At 35.7% G+C, this 26,050-nt stretch overlaps 1 protein-coding gene across 12 annotated transcripts in view; it reads left to right on the top strand.

Annotated features, from left to right (window-relative positions):
- The window catches only part of DMD (dystrophin), a 1,013,774-nt gene that overhangs the window by 236,090 nt on the left and 751,634 nt on the right, over positions 1 to 26,050 (top strand). For 11 of the 12 annotated variants that reach the window (XM_027688940.1, XM_027688937.1, XM_027688948.1 and 8 more), the window contains one exon: positions 18,388 to 18,566. In XM_027688940.1, the coding sequence (XP_027544741.1) occupies positions 18,388 to 18,566 (179 nt within the window). Of the gene's footprint in view, positions 1 to 18,387; positions 18,567 to 19,607; positions 19,658 to 26,050 lie in introns of those variants that run through there. The other variant, XM_027688949.1, reaches the window with a different exon arrangement.

The following is a 26,050-nucleotide window of genomic DNA, read 5'->3' as shown; positions in this document are numbered from 1 at the left end:
ACTTATCATAGGCTGACAAGTGCCAGAATGCACTCTCACGTTTCTGTTACTGAAGCAAACAGACAGTTGGCTTTAGGGGTTGAAATAGTGTATGACACAGTCTTCTGACCTACAGCTTGACATGGAAATTTTTTTTAATCATTCAATTTCAAATCAACATGTAGTTATGACTCTTGGTGAGGTTTCCTTTTGTTGACTACTGTGTTTAAAAAAGAATAACAGAATAATCAGCTTCTGTGCAATGCAATGCTAATGCTGAGGGAATGTTCTAAGTATCTGCCTGTTTTGTTTCAAGCCAAACACCACCCTGGACTAAGTAAAGTAAATTAATTTTTAACAAAAGCTTAACCAATTGTGTAAGCATAATATTCAGTGTGCCACTGTATGTTAATAGTTTGGAAAAATGCTGACCATTAGCTATATATAGCTTACATAACTTATTATATGTGTAAGACTTACAAAGAAGACATATTTACAGAATGCTTTCCCAGCAGAGATGGACATTGTCAGAACACAAAAGGACAGTTTCCAAATTCATTTCCCATTATTTGTACCATTCTGGAGAATTCTTCCATAATTTCCTTTCTAAGCCTTTAGAGATAGCAAGATAAAGATGACAAACTGTTTAAGTTATGACTTGGAAAAAATCAAACACGTTTCTGATATTATTTGTTAAAACTTTATTATGTGGAGGGTGGCTGTCAAACCTTGTTTTATGTATTTTTAGATATCTCTACTTACATCCTAAATTTTATTATTTAAAAGGAAAACAAGGAATTTTATGATTAAATTGTACAGTTGTGCCATTGTAATGTATGCAATGGCACATTACTTCACAGTTACATTCTTGCTTTTTTTGGTGATTATTACAACTAATATAAGTCTACATTCAAAATGGAAGAAAAGCTTAAATTATTAATTTTTTTTATTAGCATTTTACGCAGTTCCATGATGTGTGACTTGGCTCCTTGGACTAAAATTAGAATATAAAACTAAAAGAGATTCAATTCTTTAAGGTCATGGAGCAGTCTGTGCCTAGAGAGCCATAACACATACCTTTATAATGGCTATTTGAGCAGAGCCTAATAAAGGAAAAAATTGCACTTAGGCTCTTATGTCAAGAGCCTCCAGTTTGCTGAATATAAATAGAGGTTTTACTGATTGAACTACAGCAGCAGAAATGCTCAAGTAAGAAGTTGACTTTTTGCAAACAAAGGCTTTTAGTCTGTGTGGAACCTGTTCCTTGTGTGGCATAGGTGGCTTTGTGAGTCGGTGGGTTTCCATCTCTGAGGGCTGTTTAAAAATGCAAAATGTAGCACCTCTCTGAAAAAGCTGAAATCAATCTTTTTGGGACTACGTTGCCTGAAAAATTAAGAAATGAAATAATAAACATAGCATAAGAATGCATTTTAAGAGAATAATATAATTTCATTCTAGAAGTATTTACATGTTAATGGGATCTTCTCTTTTGTTGGATTGAAGTCACACTGTGCTGGTGTTGTGTCCATGGGACTTGTTTGTACCTGATGTGTTTTGCAATCAAGGCATTGATTGTCTGTCTTTGACAGACACTTTTTTTTTAATGTATTTGTGCCAAAGTCTACAAACCAATTATGGAAATAACTAAATAAGAAAAGCTACGTGGTAAGATCCTGAACACCAGGTTTTTGATGTACATCTGTTTTTACTACCATGCAAAACCAGAATACACAACTAGATAACTTGTAAAAGAGAATACAGAAGTATTGCTGAGTGAGGAGAAATGGAAATGTTGGATCCTTGAAATACGTTTTTTCTCATACTTGCTCTCTGACCATCAATTTTTAGTGCCTTTCTGGGTTGTAGTGAGCTCTTTGCTATTCTCCTTTGGTCTTTGGGAAAAATATCTCTCATCAATATTTCTGAGGCTTTTGTTAAGGTCTGTTTGTTTTCTCTGAAATCCCTCTCTTGATTTCAGATGCAGGCTCACAGCTTGCTGTCTTGACTCCACCATGCACTCAAGAAACACCTCTAGATGTTGTTAGTTACTTCTACAGAAGGAACAAACTTCTCTCTCCAGCACATTCCACCTCAGCCAAACTGTTTCTGCCAGAGCAAAATGAACAGTTCTCCCATTTGAAGAGCTGATTGCATCTCCTTTTGATAGATGCATGACTATCCATGCATGTAGTACAATACATATTGTAGGTTCTATATATTATGTATAGCAACATGTAATATGCAGCAACTTTATGTAGAAATATGTACTCTAAATAAGCTGTATTTCTAAAAATACCTAAATTGATATTTTTAAAAGGGTGGGGTATATTATGTGAGATAGTGTTGGCTTGTTGTTTTTTTTAATCAAGAAATACATGCAAAGTACTGACTAGAGCAGCATTTTTTGCCATTAATATAACTAAATTCTTTATTAACCTGGCCTTTTAGTCCTGTGCTTACTTTTTTTGTGTTTTCTAGTAACTTTGCTATGATATTAGTAAGTGTGTGAATATCAGATTTCTTAAAACTTCCTTGACACTGTGGTTCTGGATAGAAAAAAATGTTTCCACTGCACAGTGGGGATTGTGGTTCCAAGCAGGCACAGATACCAGTGCTTTGTAGTGGAGGGGAATGATAGTCCATAGTTGTATATGCAACACCACTCCCTTTATTTATTTACCAAGAGACTTGCTTGTTGATTCCAAGGAAATGAAGAAAAATTAAGCTACTTGCTCCAACAGAGCAGTTAATGTACTGCAGAGTGTAATGGTTTACTTTTCCTCTCTTCCAGAAGTCTATATGTTCTTCTGTTTCAGTTACATTATTTTAATTTGCTGTATTGTGAAATTAGGAGAGAGAGTGTTACTTCAACAATGAAGTGTTACTTCAATTTTTTTAGAATGCTTTATAAGTCTGTAGCAGATTATTAAGCTCAGAGCAGTACTGATTTTGAGGCTGTTTAACTGAGCAAATTAGCTTTAGTGCATAAATCCTTAGGGGGTGTATACCCCTTATCACAAACCGGGATGGAAGAAAAAAGAACTTAGTATGTTAATTTATTGAAGGCAACCACTTTTCACAGAGCATGAGAAAACTGCAGTGCTGAAATCCCTTTAGAACAGTTCTTCCACATTCCTGCTTGTTATAAATAATTATGAAACAGGTCCACCAGGTGCCATTTTAAAATATCAGCATCTGCCATCAAAAGTGTTTACAGTAATTTAGCACTTCACTCTGTTTAAATAGTTGCATTCATAGTCACTCATGCAGAACTGCAATAGAAATAGTGCACAATGAAATGCAGAAAAAAATGGTGAAGCACTGAAAGAGGAAATGAAATCTTCGTCTGATACCTAAAAAATGAGAGTATGCTTCTATCTGGTAACTTCAGTCTGTCACAGAATTTCTGTGGTGTGTTTGGAGGCAAGACGAACTCAGAAAACTTTATTTGAATAACAGTAATTTTTATGAAATGTTTATTTTCGGGAAAATACACCTTTAAAAAAAATTCTTTTGTTTGATCAGTAACTTAGTGATAGGTGGTTTTAATTTCTGATAATTTGCTATTACAGAAGTGGAATCACAAGTGTAATTTTCTGGTTTTAATCTGGTTTAATGCTAGCCTAGAAACTGGCCAGTGGTGGTGCAGCCATAGGGAAGGTTTCACAGCATTTAAGCCAGTCAGTTCTGTAATGATCTCTTCTCTTCCTCCTGCACTATTCCTCCATATTATTCCGCAGTGAAATGGTTCAGAGAGCTAAATGGGTTTGTAAATATTTATTTTAGTATTGTTTTGGGTTTTATTTTACATTGGTTTTATTATGGCTTAGCTTTATAATTTGCTTTTTATGAACCAAGATAAATGCTAATGTCTTCTCAAAGAAGAGTGTTAGGATCCTTAGTGCAATATTTGAAAGGTAGGAGTTGCAAAACCATCCTGACTTCATTCATTAAGCTAAGGTTTAAGGTTAAAACTGTTTTGAAACTGCATGCTGAGTTTAAAAATTATCACTCTGTCAGTTTAGTTCCCAGAGAGAAGTACAGAAGGTTTCTTACTCAGAATGAAAGCTGTAGATTAAGAGAAAAATCTTTTTTTGACTAGTTTTCCTGTTGCAGGAGTGCTTACTGATATCCACTTTGAAGGCAATGCATGACTTATTTGCTGTTAATTCCTTATATCATAGGGAGAAACTGTCCACAAAAGAGTGCTTTATTGCTCTTTATTTTTCCTCTTAAATATATTATAGCAGGAACTTGTTAGAATATAGTCAGTATTATTGGCCACTATATCAATATATAGTGCACAGAATAATAATAGAGACCCTTTGGTATTTTCATTTATTTTAATGTTTTATGCATATTGGCAATATGCTGAAATGTTGGTGTTTTATATCACTGCAGTTAGTTTGTAGATTCATAGATCATGGGGCCAGACTGAAATGTTATGTTCACATGCTCTGACCTTGTATGTACTATAGATAAAAGAACTTTATTTGTTAAGCCCAGCTTTTGACTGGACTTATGGCTTGTGTTTTAGGAGACCTGTCACCTACCTAAGTATAGGTTCCTCTGGAACCTTATTAGAAAACTTCACTGGGTGGTGAATTTTCTCTGTTAAATAGTTATGGATTAATCTGTTTTATGGAGGCTAGTGTAATTTTATGTAATATTTCAGTTTCTTAAAACATTATTCAGGATTAAACCAGATGCTGTTCAAGCTGTGAATGAATTTTAATGTTTGTAAGGAGCATTATCAATGTACTCTCAGGTACATAGTATATGTTTGGATAATGTTTCATAGTGTTCATTAGTGTACACTCTGATTATTCATCTAAGAGGGAATTTACCATTCCCTAATTATTTTTTTATGACTCTTAAATTCTTCTGAAGTAGTTTGGATACTGCTGTGACTCTTTGGGCTGCCTCTGTTTATTGTGCTCTTGCCCACTTGCAGTTGAATTGGTGCTTGATGCTCCCTGATCAGCAGTTCTAGAGAAGATGTTTAGGGGCTAACTGATAGCAATCAGCCTCTGGCTGCTCTTTTGGAACTGACAGAAGCAAAAGCCTGCAGCAGAGGTTAGCATAAGCTAACCCACACCAGTTCCCAGATGATCTCTGAGAAAGTTATTCACTAGAGAGGAGCCCATGGAGAGTTAATCCCCAGAGAAGAGGTGAGGAAGATGACTTCCTGTCATAAGACTCATCAGAGGCAGGTGCACCTTAGCCAAGGTGAAGAAGAAAAGGAGGGTGATAGTTCCTGGAGAGTGTCTCCCCCAGGAGATGGAGGCATTCCTCTGTGAACCTGACTGTGTCCTGGGAGGTTTGTTGCTTGTCAGGCACTTGGCTCCAAGAGGCTGCAGAGAGTCTCCCTCAGGCTACTGCCCCTTGTTGTTCATTCATTTGGGCACTAGTGGTAGTGCCAGGGTGACCTGGAGTGTGTAAAGAGTGACTACAGAGTTCTGGTGAGGATGAAGGGCACAGTGCCCACATGGTGCTCTCTTCTGTCCTGTTGGTAAGGAGGAAAACTCAAGGAGGACTAGGCAAACTTTCAGATCAAAGTTTGACTACAGAACTGGCGCCACAGCCAGGGATTTTGGCTTTTTTTTGCTAGGGGGGTCCTTTCTGAGGAACAAGGCCTGCTGAAGAGGAACAGGATTGTCAAAGTGGGACAAGAACATTGACAGCAAGCTTCTATAGCTTGTGGCAGGGGCTTTAACCTGATTATGTCAGAGAAGGGGTGCAATAATCAAGAGAAGGGCAGGCACGTGGGACATTGAAGAAGTCTTTAGAAAATACTTCTGTGTTGAGGCATCTCTCATCTTCCCCATGTGAAAAACATTACACAAATGCACAATAAATGGGAAACACAGACTTGGAAGTCCATGCACAGCTGCAAAGCTGTGACCTCCCTGGGAATCCCGAGATTGGAGATTGCTTGCATGACTGATGTACTATAGGGAAGATGGACCAAGAAGGTGGGAGAGGTTGTGCCCCTTGCAAAATAGGGGCTGGAGAAAACACTGGGAAGGGAATGAGAAGATCAGCCATTGTATTTTCAAGAACTGAAATAGAACATTATCACTGGGTGTGTTAATAAATTAACTTTGTGAACTGTTATGAAAGCCAAGATTGCCAGTTCATCTTTGGATTGTGTATGAAACATAATTTCCATATACAAGCTGGGGAGGTTTTAACACTGGTGTGAATCACCATTTCTTTATAGCCATGTTTTTCTCTGCTGAGGTTCCGTTTAAGAGTGATGGATTGGAACTTTAGAACTTTTTTTTTATGTACTCCACTAGGAATTGGACTGACACTACTGCATATTGCATATTGGCTACCAAACAGACATGAGATATTCAGACGGTAGTGATTTTCCATTCTTAACTGCTTGGGTTTTATTCAAAGAGATGACCTAGAGGTGAGGCACCTCGTTGTGTATCCCAGAGATATCTGGTGTTTTCTGAAAGGTTAAGGGCACTATGACTACCTTATTATTTGACTACTCTGGTCACATACAAGAAGCAGAAAACTTACAAGCTTTTATGGATATCTAATTCTCATTAAACTAATATCTGTATTATGTTCCACTCCTGAATTCCTTCAGAATAATATGTGGTGCAATGCCCAGTGAAACATCAAGAACAGAAACAATTAATACTTCAAAAAATTAAACTTTATCTTAAATCAATAACTCTCTGTTGGGTAACTTGCTAAGGCTGGGACATTTTTATGAGGAAATATCGCTGTCTATGGCATATTAACATTTTATAAAAGAGAGGCAATAAAAATACATGTGTAAAAACTATTTGTTTTAAAAGATTACACACAGATACTGATCCGCCTCTTGCCTGTTTTCTCTAGCATGATCTTCAGAAAGCTGTAACATTTGGGTAACATTAAGATTTAACGATAGAACACGAACATGACAAAAAGAGCCCAATCCGTAAGATCTTTGAACGTGCTTCAGTAACAATACATTATCAATTGTCACTATTGATTGTATGCCAGGAGCACACAGACACTATAGAAAATATGAATTTGTAAGTGTTTTACTTTGATTCTGCTCGTTTTATCCTCCTCTACTTTTCCTGGTGTAGGGTGTTTCATGTTATGTTACTTGCATATTTAGTACCTTTTTTACAAGTTGCAATGTTAAATGGTATCTTTGTTAACCCCAAAGTTTCAGTGAAAGTCATAACAAATTGCATAGGTAGTAAGGACCTATGTATAGTGCAGTTGCATCCCTTTGAATTGAATTAAGCCTCGCCTCCTGTAGGTGAGGCTTAATCATGCCTTTTTAACAGGATAGTATACTCAACCATCTGGGGTTTCAGAAATATGATCAAGTTCTAGACACTTGGAACTTGCTCACTATGTATTGCTTGCAATGCCACGGCTACAGTGTTCTAGGTTTGATGTCACTTACCTGAGCAGTCTGACTGGAAGGAAGAGTCTAATTATACTAGAATGTTTTGGGAGGTGTAACTTTGTTATTTGTCTGTTGGTGTCCTGCAGGCTCATTTTCAATGTAATTACTACCCTTTTGTGGAGTTGAGCTAAATTCTTAGAGTGCTGGGCCAGCTTGCACATCTGCTTGAGGAACATTGTTGCACAGCCAGAAACAAAGATATTTCAGGATTTACACTGTCAAATTACACAGAGCAAATACTACCTAAGGAGAATTAGGGCCATTTTATGTTTGTTTGGGGATTTTTAGTAGTAGATTATTTGTAAAAGAAGAAGAAAGTATTCCATATTGTTGGTATATTTTTGTTTGTTTGCTTTTTTAAATCAATGGAAACAAGCTGATGAGGGAAGACACTGTAAACTTTGTTTTGTAATCTGTTTGTAATTTACTACAAGATTGTACTTTGTTTAAAGACTGAAAATTCTTCCAGTAGGTTTGGACATGTATTTCATTTATTTAGATATTTAATAGATGTTACAGGCCCTGTTTCAAAGCCTAATCTTAGGTCTTCAGAACATTCTTAGTTTTTTGCCAAGGCCACCCTTCTGCATAATTTTTAGATTATCTATGTTTTCTTAGTTAATAACCACTAAACCCTCTCTTTATATCTGGGCTAAAATCAATCTCTCTAATACTGGGTGATTAAAGAAAGACTTGGAAAATAGTGTTGGCCTCCACTGCTCTCATAATCCCAGATTCTGCTCCAATTTACTGTAATCATGAATGTTGCTTATTCTCATCGTGGCTCTGTTTGAGCCCTGTGCCTGTAGCATTGCTTGTTTGTTTAATTGTTCAGCCCGGAGAAGTCAATTCTAAAATCAAACATGTGGAACTTTTCAAGCATGTCTTCTAACAACCTTTTTTTCTTCTCCATGATGCTAATAAAATTTGTATTTAAGTTACTTTGAGTTCAAAAATGTATTTTGTTGCAAAAAGCAAAGACTAAGACCTAGCATGACGTAACCTCTTTAGCAATCAATAATTAACTGTCAGGAAAAGATGTGAAACTACTTCAAAAGAGGCAAAATAAAACTACTGAGTATCTTGACTTCAGGCTAAAATGTCTGCAATTAGTTCTGTCATTGCTAGAAATTATTTCATAAAGAATTTTAGGGATAATGGAAAAAAAGGTTTACCATTCTTTCAAATCTGAGTTGAAAGGACTAAATAAAGGTGGGAGAGAGGTGAGGAGAAAGAGGAAAGAAAAAGGAGGAATAGCACTGTGCTGTAATAGATTTCTATTAGTGAGTTGCAAAGTCCTGATCAAAAAAAAAAAAACAAAACATAACACAATAGTGGGGAGTTATCCAGTTGGCTATGAGAAAGAGAAGTGAGTTTAAGTAGATATTCAGGTGAAAAGTCAAAGTTTATGTAATTTCTTCCATTTTAAAAGGAGATAATTCATGAAATTAGAATTAATACTGGTAAGTTAAAAATCAAGGGATAATATTGTTGGTGGAATTAGCAGTTCTACAATCTCTCTCCCTAATTATGTATTTTCTTAAACTTTTACATGTTCTTTGTTGTTATTCTTAGCCCCTGCTCCTTATTTACAAATACTTCTGCTTCTTAAAATATTCACCAACTAATCTTTAGATTTAACCTGGTCAATTTTTGTGTTGCTTCATAGTCCTATCTAAACATATTTTTTTCCTTCATTAACATAATGTGTGATAAATATGTAATAAAATTGATTGTTGTTCTAATGCATTCCTAACTCTTATTTATGTTATATTGACTGCACTAATTAATCTCCATCTTTGTTTCACATGCTCTGTTGATGTACTATTAGTTGTTAACTATGTATATGTATGCTATATATGCAAAAGCTCTTTCATATCTTTAGTGTAGTGCTTTATCAAATTTTCTAAGAATAGTCAGACATAACACATTTTTTTTTTGTTATTTTGCCTAGGTTATTGCATGTACATATTTCCCCATAATTGAATAATTAAAAGAAAAAACACCTCGAGGGAGTAGAATCCATAGAAAGAAAAACATAACTATAGCAGTAGTTTGTATTAAAAATGTTTAGCTCAAAAATATGTAGCATTAACTATAATGTAACAGGAAGGGAGGAACAGAACATGAGGGACCTGATGATTCATTGAGATCTGTTACCTGCAATTTCAGGTAAACATCTCATTACAGTGGTTCTATTAAATTCCTCAAGTTCTATTGTACTCAGTAGGATAGTTCGCTTCCATTCCTTTGCCTTGATCAGAATCTCACCTTCTGAAGGTTGTAAATTTTTCTGTGTTTTCAGATTATATTTCTTCAGGTTTATTTTGCTCTGTTTTGTTCTTGTGCTAACACTGTCCTTGAGCTTGATGCTTTTCACTCTGATTGCTTGTACCCCATGATATATTTATAAAGAGCACTCATATACCTGCCCTCAACCCTTCTTTGACTAGACTCTCAATAGGTTTACATTTCTCTCTACATTCTCTAGTTAACACTTAACAAATTTTTTCTGTTTCACTTGTGATTTATCATTCTTGAACATGTCTGATCAGAAGACAGAATTCCAAATCAGATCTTATTAATGCTTTGTGCAATGAAATTAATGTTATATTTCTTGAAGATGAATTTGATTTTTTTTAAAAACTGGTATTTGGATTAAAAAAATAGTCCTCCATTTCAAGACTGTGCTCTATCTGTTCCTTGAATGCTCAGAAGTATGAAGTATATACTGTTGTAAATATAATATCTATTTGACATAGTTGCAGCTGTTCTAGAAAGTTTGATAAGCATAATTTTGCAAGTATCACAGGGAGAATGACTGATTCTGATCTTGTGTGCTTTGTCTGTATTCACTGAACATAGCCAGACATACAACACTAGAGCCTTAAAAGAAGCTGTGCTTTATTTGGACTGGTATTCCCACGAAATCGGAAGGGTGGTTATAATCAGTGTATCCCAAAATTGGTATCTGTTCTAGAAACACTTAAAAAGAGTAAATTACCATTTCTTAGTTTTCCATCCCTGTGTACAAGTCGACCCTGTAGCAATAGCATTTAAAGCATTAAAATCATAAGTTTGTTGGAGCTATTTAATAAAGCCATCCACAAAAATGTTGGGATTCTTTCTTGGTTGCTCCTATGCTGCTATTGTCATAAAACATTCCTGGAATTAATATCTGCGTAGTGAAATTATGCTATCCATTTGTTTCTGTGAGAGAAGACCATAGAGGAAATTAATAATTCTGAATTGAGAAAAATGGGAGAACTTTTAACAGTGAAATCAGAAACATGTCTAACAAACAGACCAATACTATAATACTGATTTCAGGTGTCCCATGGAGGCCCTTCCTTAAGAATTTGCCTTTCTGATACAGTACTAAGAAGGGTTTCCTTTTTCCAGGCACAGAGTGAAGCATTACAATGCTGCTATTATGCTGGCCACTGGGCTGTAATTGTTATAATGTTTTAATATTTATGGTTTTCTTTTCATATATTAAATAATGTATTGCACATTTGAAATTTGCTGTATTTATTTTAATGTTTGTTTGATACACACATAATATACCATCTGGCATCCCAGTCACATATGGCTGCTGTTCCAGCTTGCAGGGAACTTTTGAAGTAAGTGTTGTAGAGATAATGTCTTCAAATCCAGTCTGATTCCACCAATCTCTGTAGCACTTTCTTCTCTTTAGGGTCTCACCTGCTTGTCAGTGTCTACACACACTTATGTTTAATCAGTTAGGCTGAGGCTTGCATTGGCTAAAAAGGCAAGACACCTTCTACTGCCTGTTTAAATAGGGGTCACTAAAATGTTGATTTCTTGGTCTGTACAGTCTGTGTTACTTACCAGACATCTTGCTTTGCCCTTGAGTTATTTCTCTGCTTCTCCAACACTAACCGTGTATACAACTGTTGAAAAGTGAATGGAAGCTTACATTTATGCAAAACATGGGCAGGTGTTTCCAGCTGAAAAAAATATTAAATGCCTTAGAGTATGGGTTTAAGAAGTTCTGACTGTCCAGTATTATCTCTTCCTCAGATAATTTCATATCAGGTTTTTCTTCTTAAATTACATAATAATGGCCAGTCTTCGCGAACGAAGATTTTGGGAAAGGTCTTTTACCTTTCCAGCCTGCACAATGGATTTTTTAGGTGAGACACAGCCTGCGCTGAACTGAGCCCACCCTTTAATCCTAAGGTTCATCTGCGGGGGCCAAGCAAGCTTGGACAATGGCAGTGAGGTCCTCAGGACGTAGGTTTGTTTAGAGTGACCTTCTCATAGATGGATGGCCTCACAGGGCTAACGAGCTCCATCTGCCCGGGGGACTGGGATTCGAACCTGGGTCGCAGCAGTGAGAGTCCCACATGCTAACCACTAGGCCACCAGGGGTCCCTAAATTACATAACAGCTATGTTTAAATAACTTGCTGGAAGATGGAAAACATGCAGTGAGCAAGCCTTTGGTCAAAGCTTGCATTTTTAAGAAGTATTGGCATGACACATTTTAGACTGGTTTTCCTCATGATCAGCCTAAGGAAAAAGATCAGCACATTAATCTGTTTGCTGAGTTCTTGGTGAAATAATCCTTGAAAAGTTAGAAATCTGTCCCCTACAGCATTTACAAGAATTCTTCTAAACTATTTCTTAGCATTTGAATGTAGGAATAATCATGGTTGTATATAAAATCTAAACACCTGTCTTTCAACTTTTTCAAGACGTATGTGTATTTTTTAAAAATAAATTTTAGTGAGGATAACCTTTTCCTATCTGCTACAGTTACCCTACAGTTCTTAAAGCCCTCATTTTTCATTTTGATACAGTTTTTGTGTCATACATATAGAAGCCAATATTAACTAGGTAATTGGTCTCTTCATTTAGATGCAGGAGTAACACATGCAGTGAGAAAATTCAAGATGTATTACCAGGGGACTGAGCAAGAAACCTCTTCTTTGAATTTAAAACTGACACATCGAATCACTTTGTGCAGATTAATTCCTGGCAGGGATTCTTTTTGTTAGATATTCCATATATAACTGACCCTTAATAGGTATAAAGTTCCCCAGTCTCTTGTAATAATATTGAAAGATTGTCTAGGTTTTTGTTAGTTGTTATTAATCAAACTTGCATACCCTGTGGAAGTGTGGTCTACTAAATATAAAAATTGATATCTATTGTATCAGCAAAGAATACTCTGGCCTAAATTAATGAAAAATGGTAATTATGCTTGAAGGTACTATTGTACAATAAATGTTATAGTTTTTCATGAAATCTACAAGTAATTTTATACCTGAAGTTTACTTAAAGTTAAGATTATTTTTTTCTGCATAGAAATTAAGCTATCTCCCTTAAACTTTCTGCTATTTTTTAAATAAATGTAAACAAAACCAAGAACAGTTTAGTTTTGGTTTACATACAAGTAAGTCTATTTTGAACATCTTGTTTAGGTGGGGTTTCTTTTAACATTTTGATTTTCTCAGATTTCCTAGCTGTCCATGAGGTTCTAGAGGGGAAGAGTACAAACTGCATGTGCATGCACCGTTCTGTTGTGTCAGTTTTGGAAGTCATTAACTTCAGGTGATCATTAGCTTGCATCGGTGTCAGAAATAGCACATTTCAGATGGCACTAAAAGGAAGGTATATACCATAGAAACGGGATGCCTGTACTTCTCAGTAGTATCTCAGAAGAATACCATGTTTCCTAGTGTTTTTTTTGACTACATTTGAAGAAATATTACCTTCTCTAAGTGTTGAATCATCCATTCAGTATGCATACTGATCTCTGTATTGTCTATTCAGAACTGGCAATTTAGCTTTCTATTGCCCTTTTTAATTCACCTTGTATCATTTTATCTTTATGAAAGGTATTACAATGAAATAGAAGTAATGAATTTGTCTCCATAAGAAGTTATAAAATCTTTAGTTACTGGAGTTGAGTTTCTAGTTTTTTTTCATAGTTACCTGTGCAATTTTTCTAGGTGAAATATTTATAAAAGTAAAGTGGAAAATGCACAGTATTGTGAAATATCATCCCATTCACTTTCTCAAATATTAGCCTGTTTACAGATATCTCAAATATTCTTAGCAAAATTGCTGGGTTTGTCCCTGCTAATGTTACCATTTCTGAACACTATTCTTGACTCTAGATATCAGAGACCATAACTCTTTGGATCTGTCTTTATTTGCGGGCTCTTCAGTAGGACCTAGGTGGTAGGGTGTATTTTAGTTTTCTTTCCTGTGGCTCTTCCACCTCATCCTTCACCCCTCACTGCATTTGTGGGTTTTGAACAACTGAACTGCAGCTTTCAGTAATATCTGTCAGTTTTTTGAATAAATCAAAGGTTGCCTTTTGTTTGTTATTTCAGCAAATTGATGAGAATCATACTCAATGACAAAAATATAAATATACAACATTATGATAAAAATGCTAACATTTGCACCCCCACTTCTTAAAACCAGCATTTTATTCCACTGCCATTTTCACTTCATTTCTTTCTATCTCTATCTTTGCTGCTAAGATTCTTATGTTAGACCTAGCTTAAGGTGCAAAGGTTGTTGTGGCATTGAATCAATGTTTAATTGTAAGGAAACTGACGATGAACAAGGAACATCTTTACTGTTCTGCAGAGGTATTTAGTCTGATTTTGCAGATTTGAAAACCAGAGATAGTGTCAAGTTCATTTAACCAGGATAGTAGTGACCTATTAGTCCAAGACTCCTTCACACTCATGCAGTAAATCAGAACAAATATTCAGATTTAAGGTATTCTCTGCCACCAGATTTCTTAATACCAGATACACTTGAATCCTGCAGCACTTAAATCCCAAAAATCCTGACCTGTCTTGGTAATTCTAAAAGGTGGTAGTCTTCTGAAGATATTTTCTTCATGCTGATGTTGTGACCTTATTCATCACAGCCTACAAAAGATGGCTGTGGTCAGCATTTTGAAAGTGTAGATCACCACTGGGCTTCCTCCAGGTTTCCACTCTCACTTAATTATCTTCATGTAATTTCTGACTTTTGCTAGCAGTTAATTTTTTAAAATGTGAGTTTTATTCTGCAAAACAATAGATTGTGATCACCATGCTTGTTTGTGTAGGCCACCGAATGGCCTTCCAAAAATTTTGACTTGCTTTATCTTTGTTAAAGAATTTTCAGTTTAAATTTCCACCACATATCTATATTTACAGTTATGCAGTATCTAATAATTATTTTTCTGCAAGTGCAGTGGTATTCCTCGAGATTACTTCCAAAAGTTTCTTTCTTTTTAAATTTAACATGCAATCTACTGATGAAGTGGGAAAAAAAAGGGCAGAAAATAATTACAAGTTTTAAAAAGAAACGGAAAAGGTCAGTAATTGCAGAGTAGACACTGCAGTTACTGGCTGACCTTTCAGAGACTCACAGTTTCTATTGCTTTGAGGTCTTATTGGCAGCAGTGAGTTTCAGTAGAGTAAACCATTGCAACTTCTGTTATTCCTACTATTGTCATACCATTTGTATAGTATTAAGGTAAACATGGTTTGTAGAAAAATATCATTTTGAGACTGAGTGGGAAATGAGGGACAAGTTTGTATACATTTAAGAAAAATAGTTTGTAGTCTTTGCCTGATACTCTTGCTTGTTTCGTGGTATTTAAATAAGAACAAACTGTGTTTAGTCTCATGTTTCCACAGTCAGGAGATAAAGTCACCAGTAAGAGCAAATCAAAGACAGGCCTCGTAATTCTGTCATAGCTTAATGCCTGTAAACAGACTTCTTAGTAAATGACCTAAAATATACATTTGGAGTAGAAATCACTAAGTTCAAAATTTTCCCCCCTTTTATTTCTTTCACCACCACCATCCCACCCATCCTAGCTTTAGGGCTAGTGTTTTGAAGATACTTTTACCTAGGGTTCTGATGTATTCATTTGGGAATAAAATCTTATTTGTTTTTCTTACTATTTAAAACCAAGTGCAGTCTCACGCACTTTTATTTAGTTTCAATTGCAGATTTAGGTTCATCCAAGTCAAAATGTAATCAAAGTATATGACTTGGGTTTTATGGAAGCTCTTTCAAAGTGTTTTGGTGAGCTTTGTCAAACAGATTGCCACAGGCATTTGAGCACATTTTGAAAAGTTCACCCTTGTCCTTGAGGCTAAAAGGTAAAATAAATAAAAATAACGTGTGAGTTGTGGTTGTACATTTTTAAATGCTTCTACTTTGCCTTCACCTTAGTTACTGCAGTTGAGGTTGGTGCCACACTAGCACTTGCCATACAAACATTGAAATCTCTCCTGTAATGAGTTTACATTGTAGAAAGTAATCATTTATGTATCGCTAGATACTCTCTTAACAATCTGAGAGCTTCTGCTCTCGAAACAGATGCATTTGGAAACAGCAGTAGGATTTTTCAGGAATTTTAATAAATATTCATATTGCATTAGTATCACTAATAAGTCTTAAAAAAAGCCCAAAAACCAACTTTGATCTAAGAAATAACAATAGCCTCCATTTATCAGGGGAAAAAAATACATTATCTCTGAAAATTCAAATCAACTTTGAGAATCTCAAATTTGTTGTGGGAGGGAAATTTTTTTTAAAAAAATGTTATTTTTTAAAAACTCATTCGGAACATTTAAAAACTGTTGTCATGGAAGTCGGCAGTATTAGGTGAGGTATAGGATTTAGAACTTAGTTTGCTGTGTTTTCCACTTTGTGAATCTGTGAAAAATCCTAGCTCCTTCTGTTGAGGACAAAGCATTTCTTGTATTTTTAGGACTCAAGTCTTATCTTGCTTCTCAGCACTCTGTAAGGTAAAGTATGTTTCTGATTTTGTCTGTCAATGTAAAGAAACCACATCAGCAATTTGTGTACAGAAATATAATCTTTCTAGCAATGTAGAAGGCATTTAAGCTTTCCTCTTTCAAAGTTACTTTGCTACTAGTTTGATACAAAGAGTAAGTGGAATCAGCACAAATTCTGACAAACAGTCAGAACTGTTATTTGGTCAAAACTTGGAGACAGCAAAATATTATTAAAAAGGAATGGCTATATTATAAGTAGACATTTATTTGAAAATTGGAAGAAACCTTTCCATAAATACTTATAACTTGCACTCTGTGTGTGGCTGTGTATAAGTGATGTAACACTGTGTAGCAAAATGCTGGATTTTGTTCGTTTTGCTAGACCTATAGAATTTTTTTTAATATGGAACTTATTTTTTTTATATCATCCTCATTTTCACTCATCTCTTAAAAATGCATCTTTCTACTGGGAAGAGCCTGAAAAAAAGACTTTTGAGAGACAGATTGATATTCCAGGCTTTGCAAATATGGTTGTTTAGATATTTGTTGTGATTAAATAATTTAATCTTTTCCTATTTGCCAGTGGATTTTGACAACTGCACATGTACCTTTTATTTGTCAAATGGAATGGGTAAACAATTTTGGCAAGTATACTCTTTGCTAGATATTCCTTTTATTTTATTGTGTGAGATATTTGTGTAGATAAATGATATTTGTCCATTTGAATACCAGAACATTTTGGAAAGCAAAATAATTAACAAACAATAGAAAAATCATAGCTGACATTGATGTCTGTTCATTCAGGGTGCACTATTCCCTGTATATAGGCATGGGTATTCTTGTAAACATCAAATACCAGTGGACACTGAGTATCACAAAACGGTGTTATAATATTAACAAGAAAACAAAAAGGTGGCGATAGCAAAATACTTATATCATAGAAGTGGGAATGTTGTAGGGAATGTGCCATTTTTCCAGCCATTGCTAAGTAGAACTAAACCTTCAGCTCTCTTCCATAATTTATTATGTAAAGATATGGATATGGGTCAGAAAGACAAAGATTTTTTTTTCTTGATTTCCATATATATATGGAGCTTTTAATGCTTCCCTCATATATTCTGCATTGTAAGATGAGAGAATGAGATACCACCTTGTAGCATTATTGATTCCTTTTTTTTTTTTTTTTATTTTTATGAACTCAAATCTTAGCTAAGCCAGGATTGATCTAGGACAGTAAAAACTCATAGTTCTTGACTTTCTGCCAACAGTCATGTTAAAACACTTATGGAATTAATGATAAATTTCTTGTACAACAGTGCTTTTACATCTTGATTCACTAGAGTGAGTGTAGGAAGTAAATGTCAATGGCAAATAACAAAGTGACTATTTCAAAGAGCTGCCACATGCCTTAACATTTTTACAAATTGTTATTGACTTGAAAGGCTGAGTCAGAGAAACCACTTTCACTGCTGATGTATAACATGGCTATGTGCAAAACCTGAAATTGTCTTTGTGTTCACGCAGAGTTTCTTGTACTTCCTGGTAAGGTCCGTAGAGACTTTTTTATACAGTTATTCTGTTATGTAGTTTAATGCCTGTGAGTACCGTGATCCTTTGGTGTTCTACAGACTTCACAAAGAATATAAGACTAAGTAGAATGCAAAGGCTTGTAGCTATATTGTAGTTTGGCTTCAACAGTTGGTTTTTATGAACCCATTCACTAGAAAAACCTGTAAATATTTTTTTCCTTACATCATAGTTTCTTGCAATTGTTAAATGATGTGAAGAAGAACGTACAAGGAGCGACTTGGAAAATGAGGTTGTCCTTATTTTTTATAATTGCAGTATTTATTCAGCACAAGCAAATATACCTTTTCCTATGTCTAGTCTTGCTTAATGAGGATCACAGTGTCAAATTATATACTGTGTGTATTTTGACTCAAGAAATATAGATGGAAAGTTCATGCTGAATGAGGTGACATTAACTTTATAAACTTTGGCTCCTTCTCATTGATATGCAAGTTTGGTCTGCAATTTTGGAACTGATGGTAAGGTTCTAATTGGTCTCTAGAGAGTTCATGTGGACAATAGATTACTCATTAGTCTATCAACTTTGAATGAAGTTAATTGGCTATTTCTTCTGTGTAATGTGAAAATCGAAATGATATGTTATTTTGCCTTCCAGATGTTGCAACTGCCTGTCCAGATAAAAAGTCCATCTTAATGTATGTGACTTCACTATTCCAAGTTCTGCCCCAGAAAGTCACCATGGAAGCCATCAGGGAGGTGGAGATGCTGCCACGACACACAAGGGTCACTAGAGAAGAGCACATAGAAGTACATGAACAGCATTTTTCACAAGAAGTGAGTTTCACTTTTCTGCTTTCATCTTGCTGCTCTAAAGTGGTTGTTTCCCTACCTACCCACCCCATGAGTTTGATGTTATATGGCCAGTGGAAGGCAAAAAACCCGTGGGCATAATGGACAAAGTCTCTTTACCCCAGGCAAGTCAAGTGTACTTGTCTGCATGTACTTTAATACTGATTTTTATCTTGCACCAGGCTGTTTTGAAAGTAACTATTCAGCAAATAAGTGCTTTGCACATCTCTTGTGCAGCACTGGGTATTTTAATTGTGGTAGAGCACCTAAAGGAAGAACAAAGGAACTGGGGAGGCTTTACATTTAAAAATAAACATGTAGAAATATTTGTATCTTTTTTAGAGAATAGCAATTGACATTTCTCCATATTAATGATATATTTCTAATTTTTTTAGCATTTTTTTTACAGACTTGTATTTTAAGACAATCTCAGTTTACAATTGGCCTCTCAAAAAGCTAATGTAATACTTGGAATTAATTTGTGATTGCCAGTGTCGGTTATGTTTTTGACTGAAATCATCAGATAATCTCTGTTGAAGTGTTTAGTGAATTTTAGGCCTAGTGTGCTTGCCTGAATTTAATCTAATGTATGTTAGTTTTGGAATGCTCACTCTCTTTTGGAGTACTGAGCAGATAAGTATTGGCTCTGTTTATTCAAGATGTGCCACAAGATACTTATCTTTGCTTGCAAATTATAAAGAAGCTTCAATTTACATTGGTATTCTGCTGGTATTGAGTCCTGACAGTTTGTTGCTTTTGGTAAGGATGTCAGATTAAATGAGAGCTTTCCTTAATACCATCCCAATTTTGCCTTCTGAATACAAACATTGTCCTTGAAAAATTAGAGTGGTGATGACCTTCCTGCCTGTTTTTCTTCAGTTCCTCTTAAAATCAATACTTCTGTAATCCATGCTCCTACCCATGTGTCCATTCTACCTCTAATTTATTTGTAGATCACAGTCAGTGTACCCCAGGGACCTTCGCCTTCTCCTAAACCACGGTTCAAAAGTTATGCATATGCACAAGCTGTCTATGTCACATCCCCTGACCAAAAAAGGAGGCAGGTTCCTCCACAGGTCTGTCAATATTGTAATTTTTTTAAAAACCTGCTTTATTAAGCTTGTGCTTGGAGTGAAAGAGCTTGTGCATTTTGCTTACACCTTGATCTTGATGCCCTGCTTTTTCCAGGATTTTTTTTTTCCTGTCAAGTGGTTACTTTTTAATGTGTATTTCTGCATGGCTGGGAATAGATGTTATGCTGATTGTTAGGGTTGAATAACCTGCAAGCACGGCTGTTATAAAATAATAAACTGCTTCCTTTGTAAAGTTATTTTTCAAAATAGTACATACAATGCCTTAAAAAAGTATTAGAGGAACAAATCCAATATAATCTGTATTTGGCATCTAATTATTATATTTCTGATTCTGGTTTAGTTATAGAAAAACAAGAGCCATTGGTTTTCTCTTTCTTCTCCTAACCCTTCTTATTTAAGAAAATAGCAAGTGATGGCATTTCTTAGAAGGTTACTGTAGTTGGGAAAAAAAGATAAAAGGAACATTAAATTTAATATTCCTTATATGACTTGTATTATTAGATTACAACAGTTGGTAATTTTTATCACAAATGGAACCATGCCAGCATTCAGGTTAGGGGCTTAGGTTTTTGGGGGTTTTTATTTATTTCTTTTTTTTTTTACTTTTTAGTAGCTGTGGTGGTTTAATAAAACTTTGTATAAGCAATCCTTATAATGAGCATTTCAGTAGTTGAATTTTTATAACTTTAGACAAGTGTGGTAGCCAAGGTCATATTGTGTACTGCAATGTGCTTTCCTTTCATTACTTTGGGAAAAAAAGATCTGCATGTATTTGGCAATACAATTTGAGTTCGCTTCTGGATACTTAATTCTGTCTAACTTCTAAAAAACTATTGCAACATTATGCTTCAATTCAATACTGTGTTTACGAATCTACACTTCAAGTCTCAGGTTTTTTATTGAATAATGACTTTCTTTAAATACTCCAGAACAGAAATCCTGTGTACATAAGCATGAGCCTTGCTACATTATACTAACATCAAAGGGGTTCTAGTGATGATTCATACAGCTTTTAAACAAGGTGTTTAAAACTGTTATAATTGTTTCATTCCACCATAATATTAAAAATCTACCAATTTGGCAGAATCTGAAGACCTAACCAGAACTGGACCCTATTGTGCTGCAGCTATAACAGATATTAACAAATAAATGCACTTAAAAACCTATGGGAAAATCACCAGACACAATCTCATTATAATAAACTGTAATTGCAAATAATACCAATTAATATATTCAGTTCTTAATCAGTGGTTATTTTTTTGCCATCAGCCATGTATTTCTCAAAGAGCAGCCATCGTTTACCTATTAAAACAAATTTAGAGTGCTGGTAAAATAGTGTTTGATAATTTTTTCTAGATATCTGAACCTGGTATAACTTAATAATCCCATCTATTTTAACTAAATAAAATAAATATTATATTCTTTTCATATCTTAGTAGCCTTTCAATTTTCTGTCAATTTTTTATTATGATTCTTGAAAACCGTTACAGATGCTGCAACTACGTGTAAGATTTTCAGTAAAATCTACTTATCTAGGGGACTCATCAAAGAAATCAAATTGAAATCAACTTTTTTTTTTCAATTCGTGGATTTTTTAGAGTTTAGGCAACTGACTCTTACTCCTATCTAGTTATCAAAGAAAAATTTCAGTAGATTTAGTTGACTGTGGTGTACCGGTTTCAATGGTAGGTGCTGTCGTGGAGAAGCAAGATTTTCTTTAAGTATGTTGGTCTTTAGTTGAAATCATAGAATCATTCCTTCTCTTTAGATCTCTGCAAACTTTCAACTTACAGGAATTGAATATTGTAATTTCCCCAATATAATAATTGAAGATACATAACAACAATCAACAAAAATGCTTTGATCAGTTTCTCTCCAGATTTTCTAACTGCTGAGAATAATCTTAAATGTCCTAGTGTTTAATTTGGTTATATTTTTAAAGTTCTGCATTTGGAAGAATGCTCCAATAGATTTTGTAGTCCAAGCAGGAGCCAACTGGAACTCAGAAGAAAAATAAATTACATAAGACCTCTTTTCAAAGATTTTTATCACCGTCCTGCATATTTGACCAAACATGGCATTTGATATACATCATACATTTGCTGCATATGTAAGCTGTCAGGAATTGTAAAAGAGATATGAACTATGATTCTCTGAGGTCCATATTGACCAGAAGGAATAACATTTCCTTTTACACCATCAACTGTCAAAAAGTCCTTTCCTTCTGTCTTCTACCTTTGTCTATTATTTTATGTCACATTTTACTTTGCTTTCCCCATCTTCACTCTTCCTAGTAATTTCACATCTTGTGTGTCTTTAAATTTACCCTTTCTGAATTCCTGTTCTGTTTGTCACTCACACTTGCAAGTATACTTGCAAGATGTAGCATTTCAGTTGTGCAAATTGTTGCCAGACAAATTTTCCTTTGCTTAACTGTGACACATCTCAGATTCAAAGGAAATTATTGTTTTGCCAACCTGTTTACTCAGTGCCTTTTTGCTGTTTGATGTGTGCTTCACTACTTCTGGTTGAAGCAGTTAAAATTTTTCAAATGCCGATGGTAACATGAATAGCAGTTTTTCTGCTAAAAAAAAATCAAGAAAAGTTTTCTTTCTTTAACTTTTTTACTTAAAGAGTGCTCATAAACTCATGCAGATCCTGGTATAGGAATCCACTTCTCAAATCTGAATCCTTGATTCCCTGTATTAACATCAATTAAGGCCCAACAGAAAATGTTTCTGTTGACATGTTTCAGATGGCAGTTACTGTTCAGCAATTACAGAAGGCTTGTCTGACTTTCCAGCTCTGCGTTTTTTCTTGTGTGCACTGTCTGTAATAAGACAGTATGTCTGGCTTCATTCAGAAGAAAAGAATCCTCAAGTTAATTTTCTGGCACATTTCAAAATCCTCATTTAAAATTAGCCTTTCACTTCTGTTTTCTATTCATGAAAGCATTGGGTTTTGTTTTAATGATTCATCTCATTGAACACCTGACCAAAAAGAGTGCTGGGTTTACTTTCTGTTTTGTTTTATCAGAGCCATTCCTAATATTGATCCCAGGCGAAACTCTTATCTCACTGCTTCATTTTTTACTTGCTATGTGCTACCTCTATAGGACATAAAGCATACAACCTTAAAAGGGTTCAAGAAAAAAAAAAAACATTGTAAAACACTGAAGTACCTAGAAAAGAAACTTTTTATGATACAGAATCATAGAATCATTTAGTTTGGAAAAGACACTTAAGAACGTTGAGTCCAACTTACCCTAATGCTGCCAAGTCCACCACTAAACCTTGTCTCTTAAGTCCCACATCTACTGGTCTTTTAAATTCCTTCAGGGATGGTGACTCCACCACTTCCCTGGGCAGACTGTTCCAGTGCTTGATAACCCTTGCAGTGACAGTTTTTTTCCCAATATCTACTCTGAACATCCCCTGGCACAACTTGAGGCCATTTCCTCTTTTTCTATCACTTGTTACTTGGGAGAAGAGCCCGACACCCACTTTGCTACAACCTCTCTTCAAGTAGTTGTAGAGAGCAATAAGGTCTCCCTTCAGCTTCCTTGTCTCCAGGCTAAACTCCCCCTCCAGCTCTTTCAGCTGCTTGTCATAGACTTGTGCTCCAGACCCTTCACCAACTCTGTTGCCCTTCTCTGGACACGCTCCAGCACCTCAGTGTCTTTCTGGTAGTGAAGGCCCCAAAACTAAACACAGGATTTGATTTGTGGCCTCAGCAGTGCCGAGTACAAGGGGACAATCACTCCCTCGGTCCTGCTGGCCACAGTATTTCTGACACAAGCCAGAATGCCATTGGCCCTCTTGGCCACCCTGACACACTGTTTGTTCCTATTCAGCCAGCTGTCTGACAGCACCCCCAGACCCTTTTCAGCTGGGCAGCTTTCCAGTGCCTCTGCCCCAAGCCTGGAGACTTGCCTGGGGTTGGTATGACCCAAGTGCAGAACTCGGCACTTTGCCTTGTTGAACCTCACACAATTGGCCTTGGCCCACCAATTCAGGCTGTCCAGATCTCTCTGCAGAGCCTTCCTACCCTCCAGCAGATCAACACTCCTGCCCAACTTGGTGTTGCCTGCAAATTGAGTGAGGGTACCCTTCATACCTTGTTGGGAAAACAGTGCATAAAATGTAAGCAATTAAAAAAATTGGGATGAACAAAGTCTATGTATATTTTGAGACTGATAGTTCTGTAAGTAAGCTTTTGACAAGCCTGTCTGAAAGGTCAAATGTAAGTCTGGCTGCCTTAAATTATCTATTCTTCAAAATCAAACCCATTCATCTCAATCATTGTAGATTTTTGTTCTTTTGACAGGAGTTACATATTTTACACTGTGTTATATGAAATACAGAGCTTGTGTGCAGAATTGTTCTTAACATTTAAACTGACAAGCTTCAGTATATTTGAATTGAAATAGATTGAGATGCAGTGGTAAATGAGGACTATGTTCACTGGCACATAATGATTTGATTGGAGACTTAAGATTAAATGCTTCACCTCAGGCCTCACCCTCATCATTAGTTTGTGGGAATTTCCTAATCCTCCAGTCATTACTCTTGTTTTACAGAAGTATTGTAATGCATTTTTGCTCATGTTCTCTGAGGTTTTTAATATAGATTTTACAAAGTTGCTGTACCGGTCTTTCTCATGTACATAACTATAGTGATTAACTTGGGAAGTCACTAAAAACTCATTATAAAATTAAACTGAACTTATTCACACAACACAGGATCCTTCTGGCAGTCTTGCTCTTTAGATTTTGGGTTTTCTAGACCCTTAATTTACCACACTCTGGGTCTTCTGCTGGCAATTTAACTTTTTTAAAAATGCTGCAGGATCTCCTCTCTGTGACCCTTCAGGTTTATCTGTGCCAAACACTTTAGTGGAACAGCATCACAGAATTGCTGTATTGCTTTCCTTTGAACTAAACCAGACCTTTCTTTTACCTAGAGGCTGTGATCCGAATATGTCCTGATTGCCTTGTGGTAAAGTGCTCTTTGGAGAGGCATCAGAAGACAGCTCTCATAAAGTACAACCAGACAGAAATTTAGTTTAACTTCTTGGTAGTATTTGTAATGTAAGGTATTCATCACAGAAAATATCCCATTGCCAGCATTGGGGGGATACGTGGGATAATTTAAAGTAGAAGTAAGGAAACTTCAGAAATACTGAATTATCTGCACATTTAATCATAAGATCATGAAGGATATAATTTGGACAACAAGTATAATCCCAACTGTTAGCTTAGGTGTTCTCATTTAAATAGAAACTTGCTCCATTCAGAAAGCTAGAAACTGTTTCTGTAGAGCTAAGTAAAATCCCTAAGATTTAGACTAACCATAGTAAAATAGCAAAAACTGTTACCAGAGGACAAAACAAGGAAATGAAGAAGTGGAAAAGTGAAGCTAAGTACAAGTCTTCTGGATTTTTTAGGGAGCTTCCCTGAATGCCATATCTTCAAGGAACAGTTTGCAAAATGATGAAGCAAACAGTTTCAAGTGTATTTCATATTTTCAATAACAGTCTAGCAAATTGATGGCTTCTTCTCCAAGCCTGGAAGGTTGTCAACACACCAGTTGTTTCCTGTCACTACTTTGTGTATAGACTCCAGCAGCAGTTCTAACTAAGTTTTGTGGGATTTTTTTTTTATTTGAATGTATACTGTAGACTCTTTTTCAAGAGCTTTTGTTGTCAAAAATGTTACTAGTCTCGTGGGTTAGTGACAAGCCATAGTGAATCTGGATCCTGATATTTAAGAACTCAGCGAGATCAGAACTTTTAGTCCCCTTGTTTATTCACACACTGACTCATTTGGTGTGGCTGAAAGTTGTATCAGCTTGAGCTGTGTCACTACCTGCATTTACAGGCATTGGACATCCCTGGCCAAGATCCCTAGGCATCCCCTGCTACTTGTCTCCACATATCTCTCTGTTGACTGGCAACAGGTCATGAGGAAATGCAATGGAATTGTCTCAGGGGAAGTTCAGATTGGACATTAAAGAAAGGTTCTTCACTGAGAGGATGGTCAGCGAGTGAAACAGGTTCCCCAGTGAAGTAGCATAGTACCAAGATTGTAACAGTTCAAGGAGGGTCTGGAATTTGCTCTTAGTCATGATCTAGTTTTAGGTAGTCCTGTGAGGAGCAGGGAGATGGACTCAATGATCCTTGTGGGCCCCTTCCAACTGGAGATATTTTATGATTCTCTGATCTACAGGATCTCCTCTCAGTTCCAGGATCTTTCTTCTAGGCAGCATCTTTTCAATCTTATTTCCAAATCCAATTCTCTTTCCTGGCAGGAATTCTTCTTTTCAGGATGTCTCTTTTCATCCATAGGTCTTCTTTGCATAACCATGTTTTCTCTGC

Source organism: Neopelma chrysocephalum, unplaced genomic scaffold, assembly GCF_003984885.1.
Source record: "Neopelma chrysocephalum unplaced genomic scaffold, ASM398488v2 Primary Assembly neopelma1_76, whole genome shotgun sequence".
Classification (NCBI taxonomy): Eukaryota; Metazoa; Chordata; class Aves; order Passeriformes; family Pipridae; genus Neopelma; species Neopelma chrysocephalum.
This window is presented reverse-complemented; position numbering and strand designations above follow the sequence as displayed.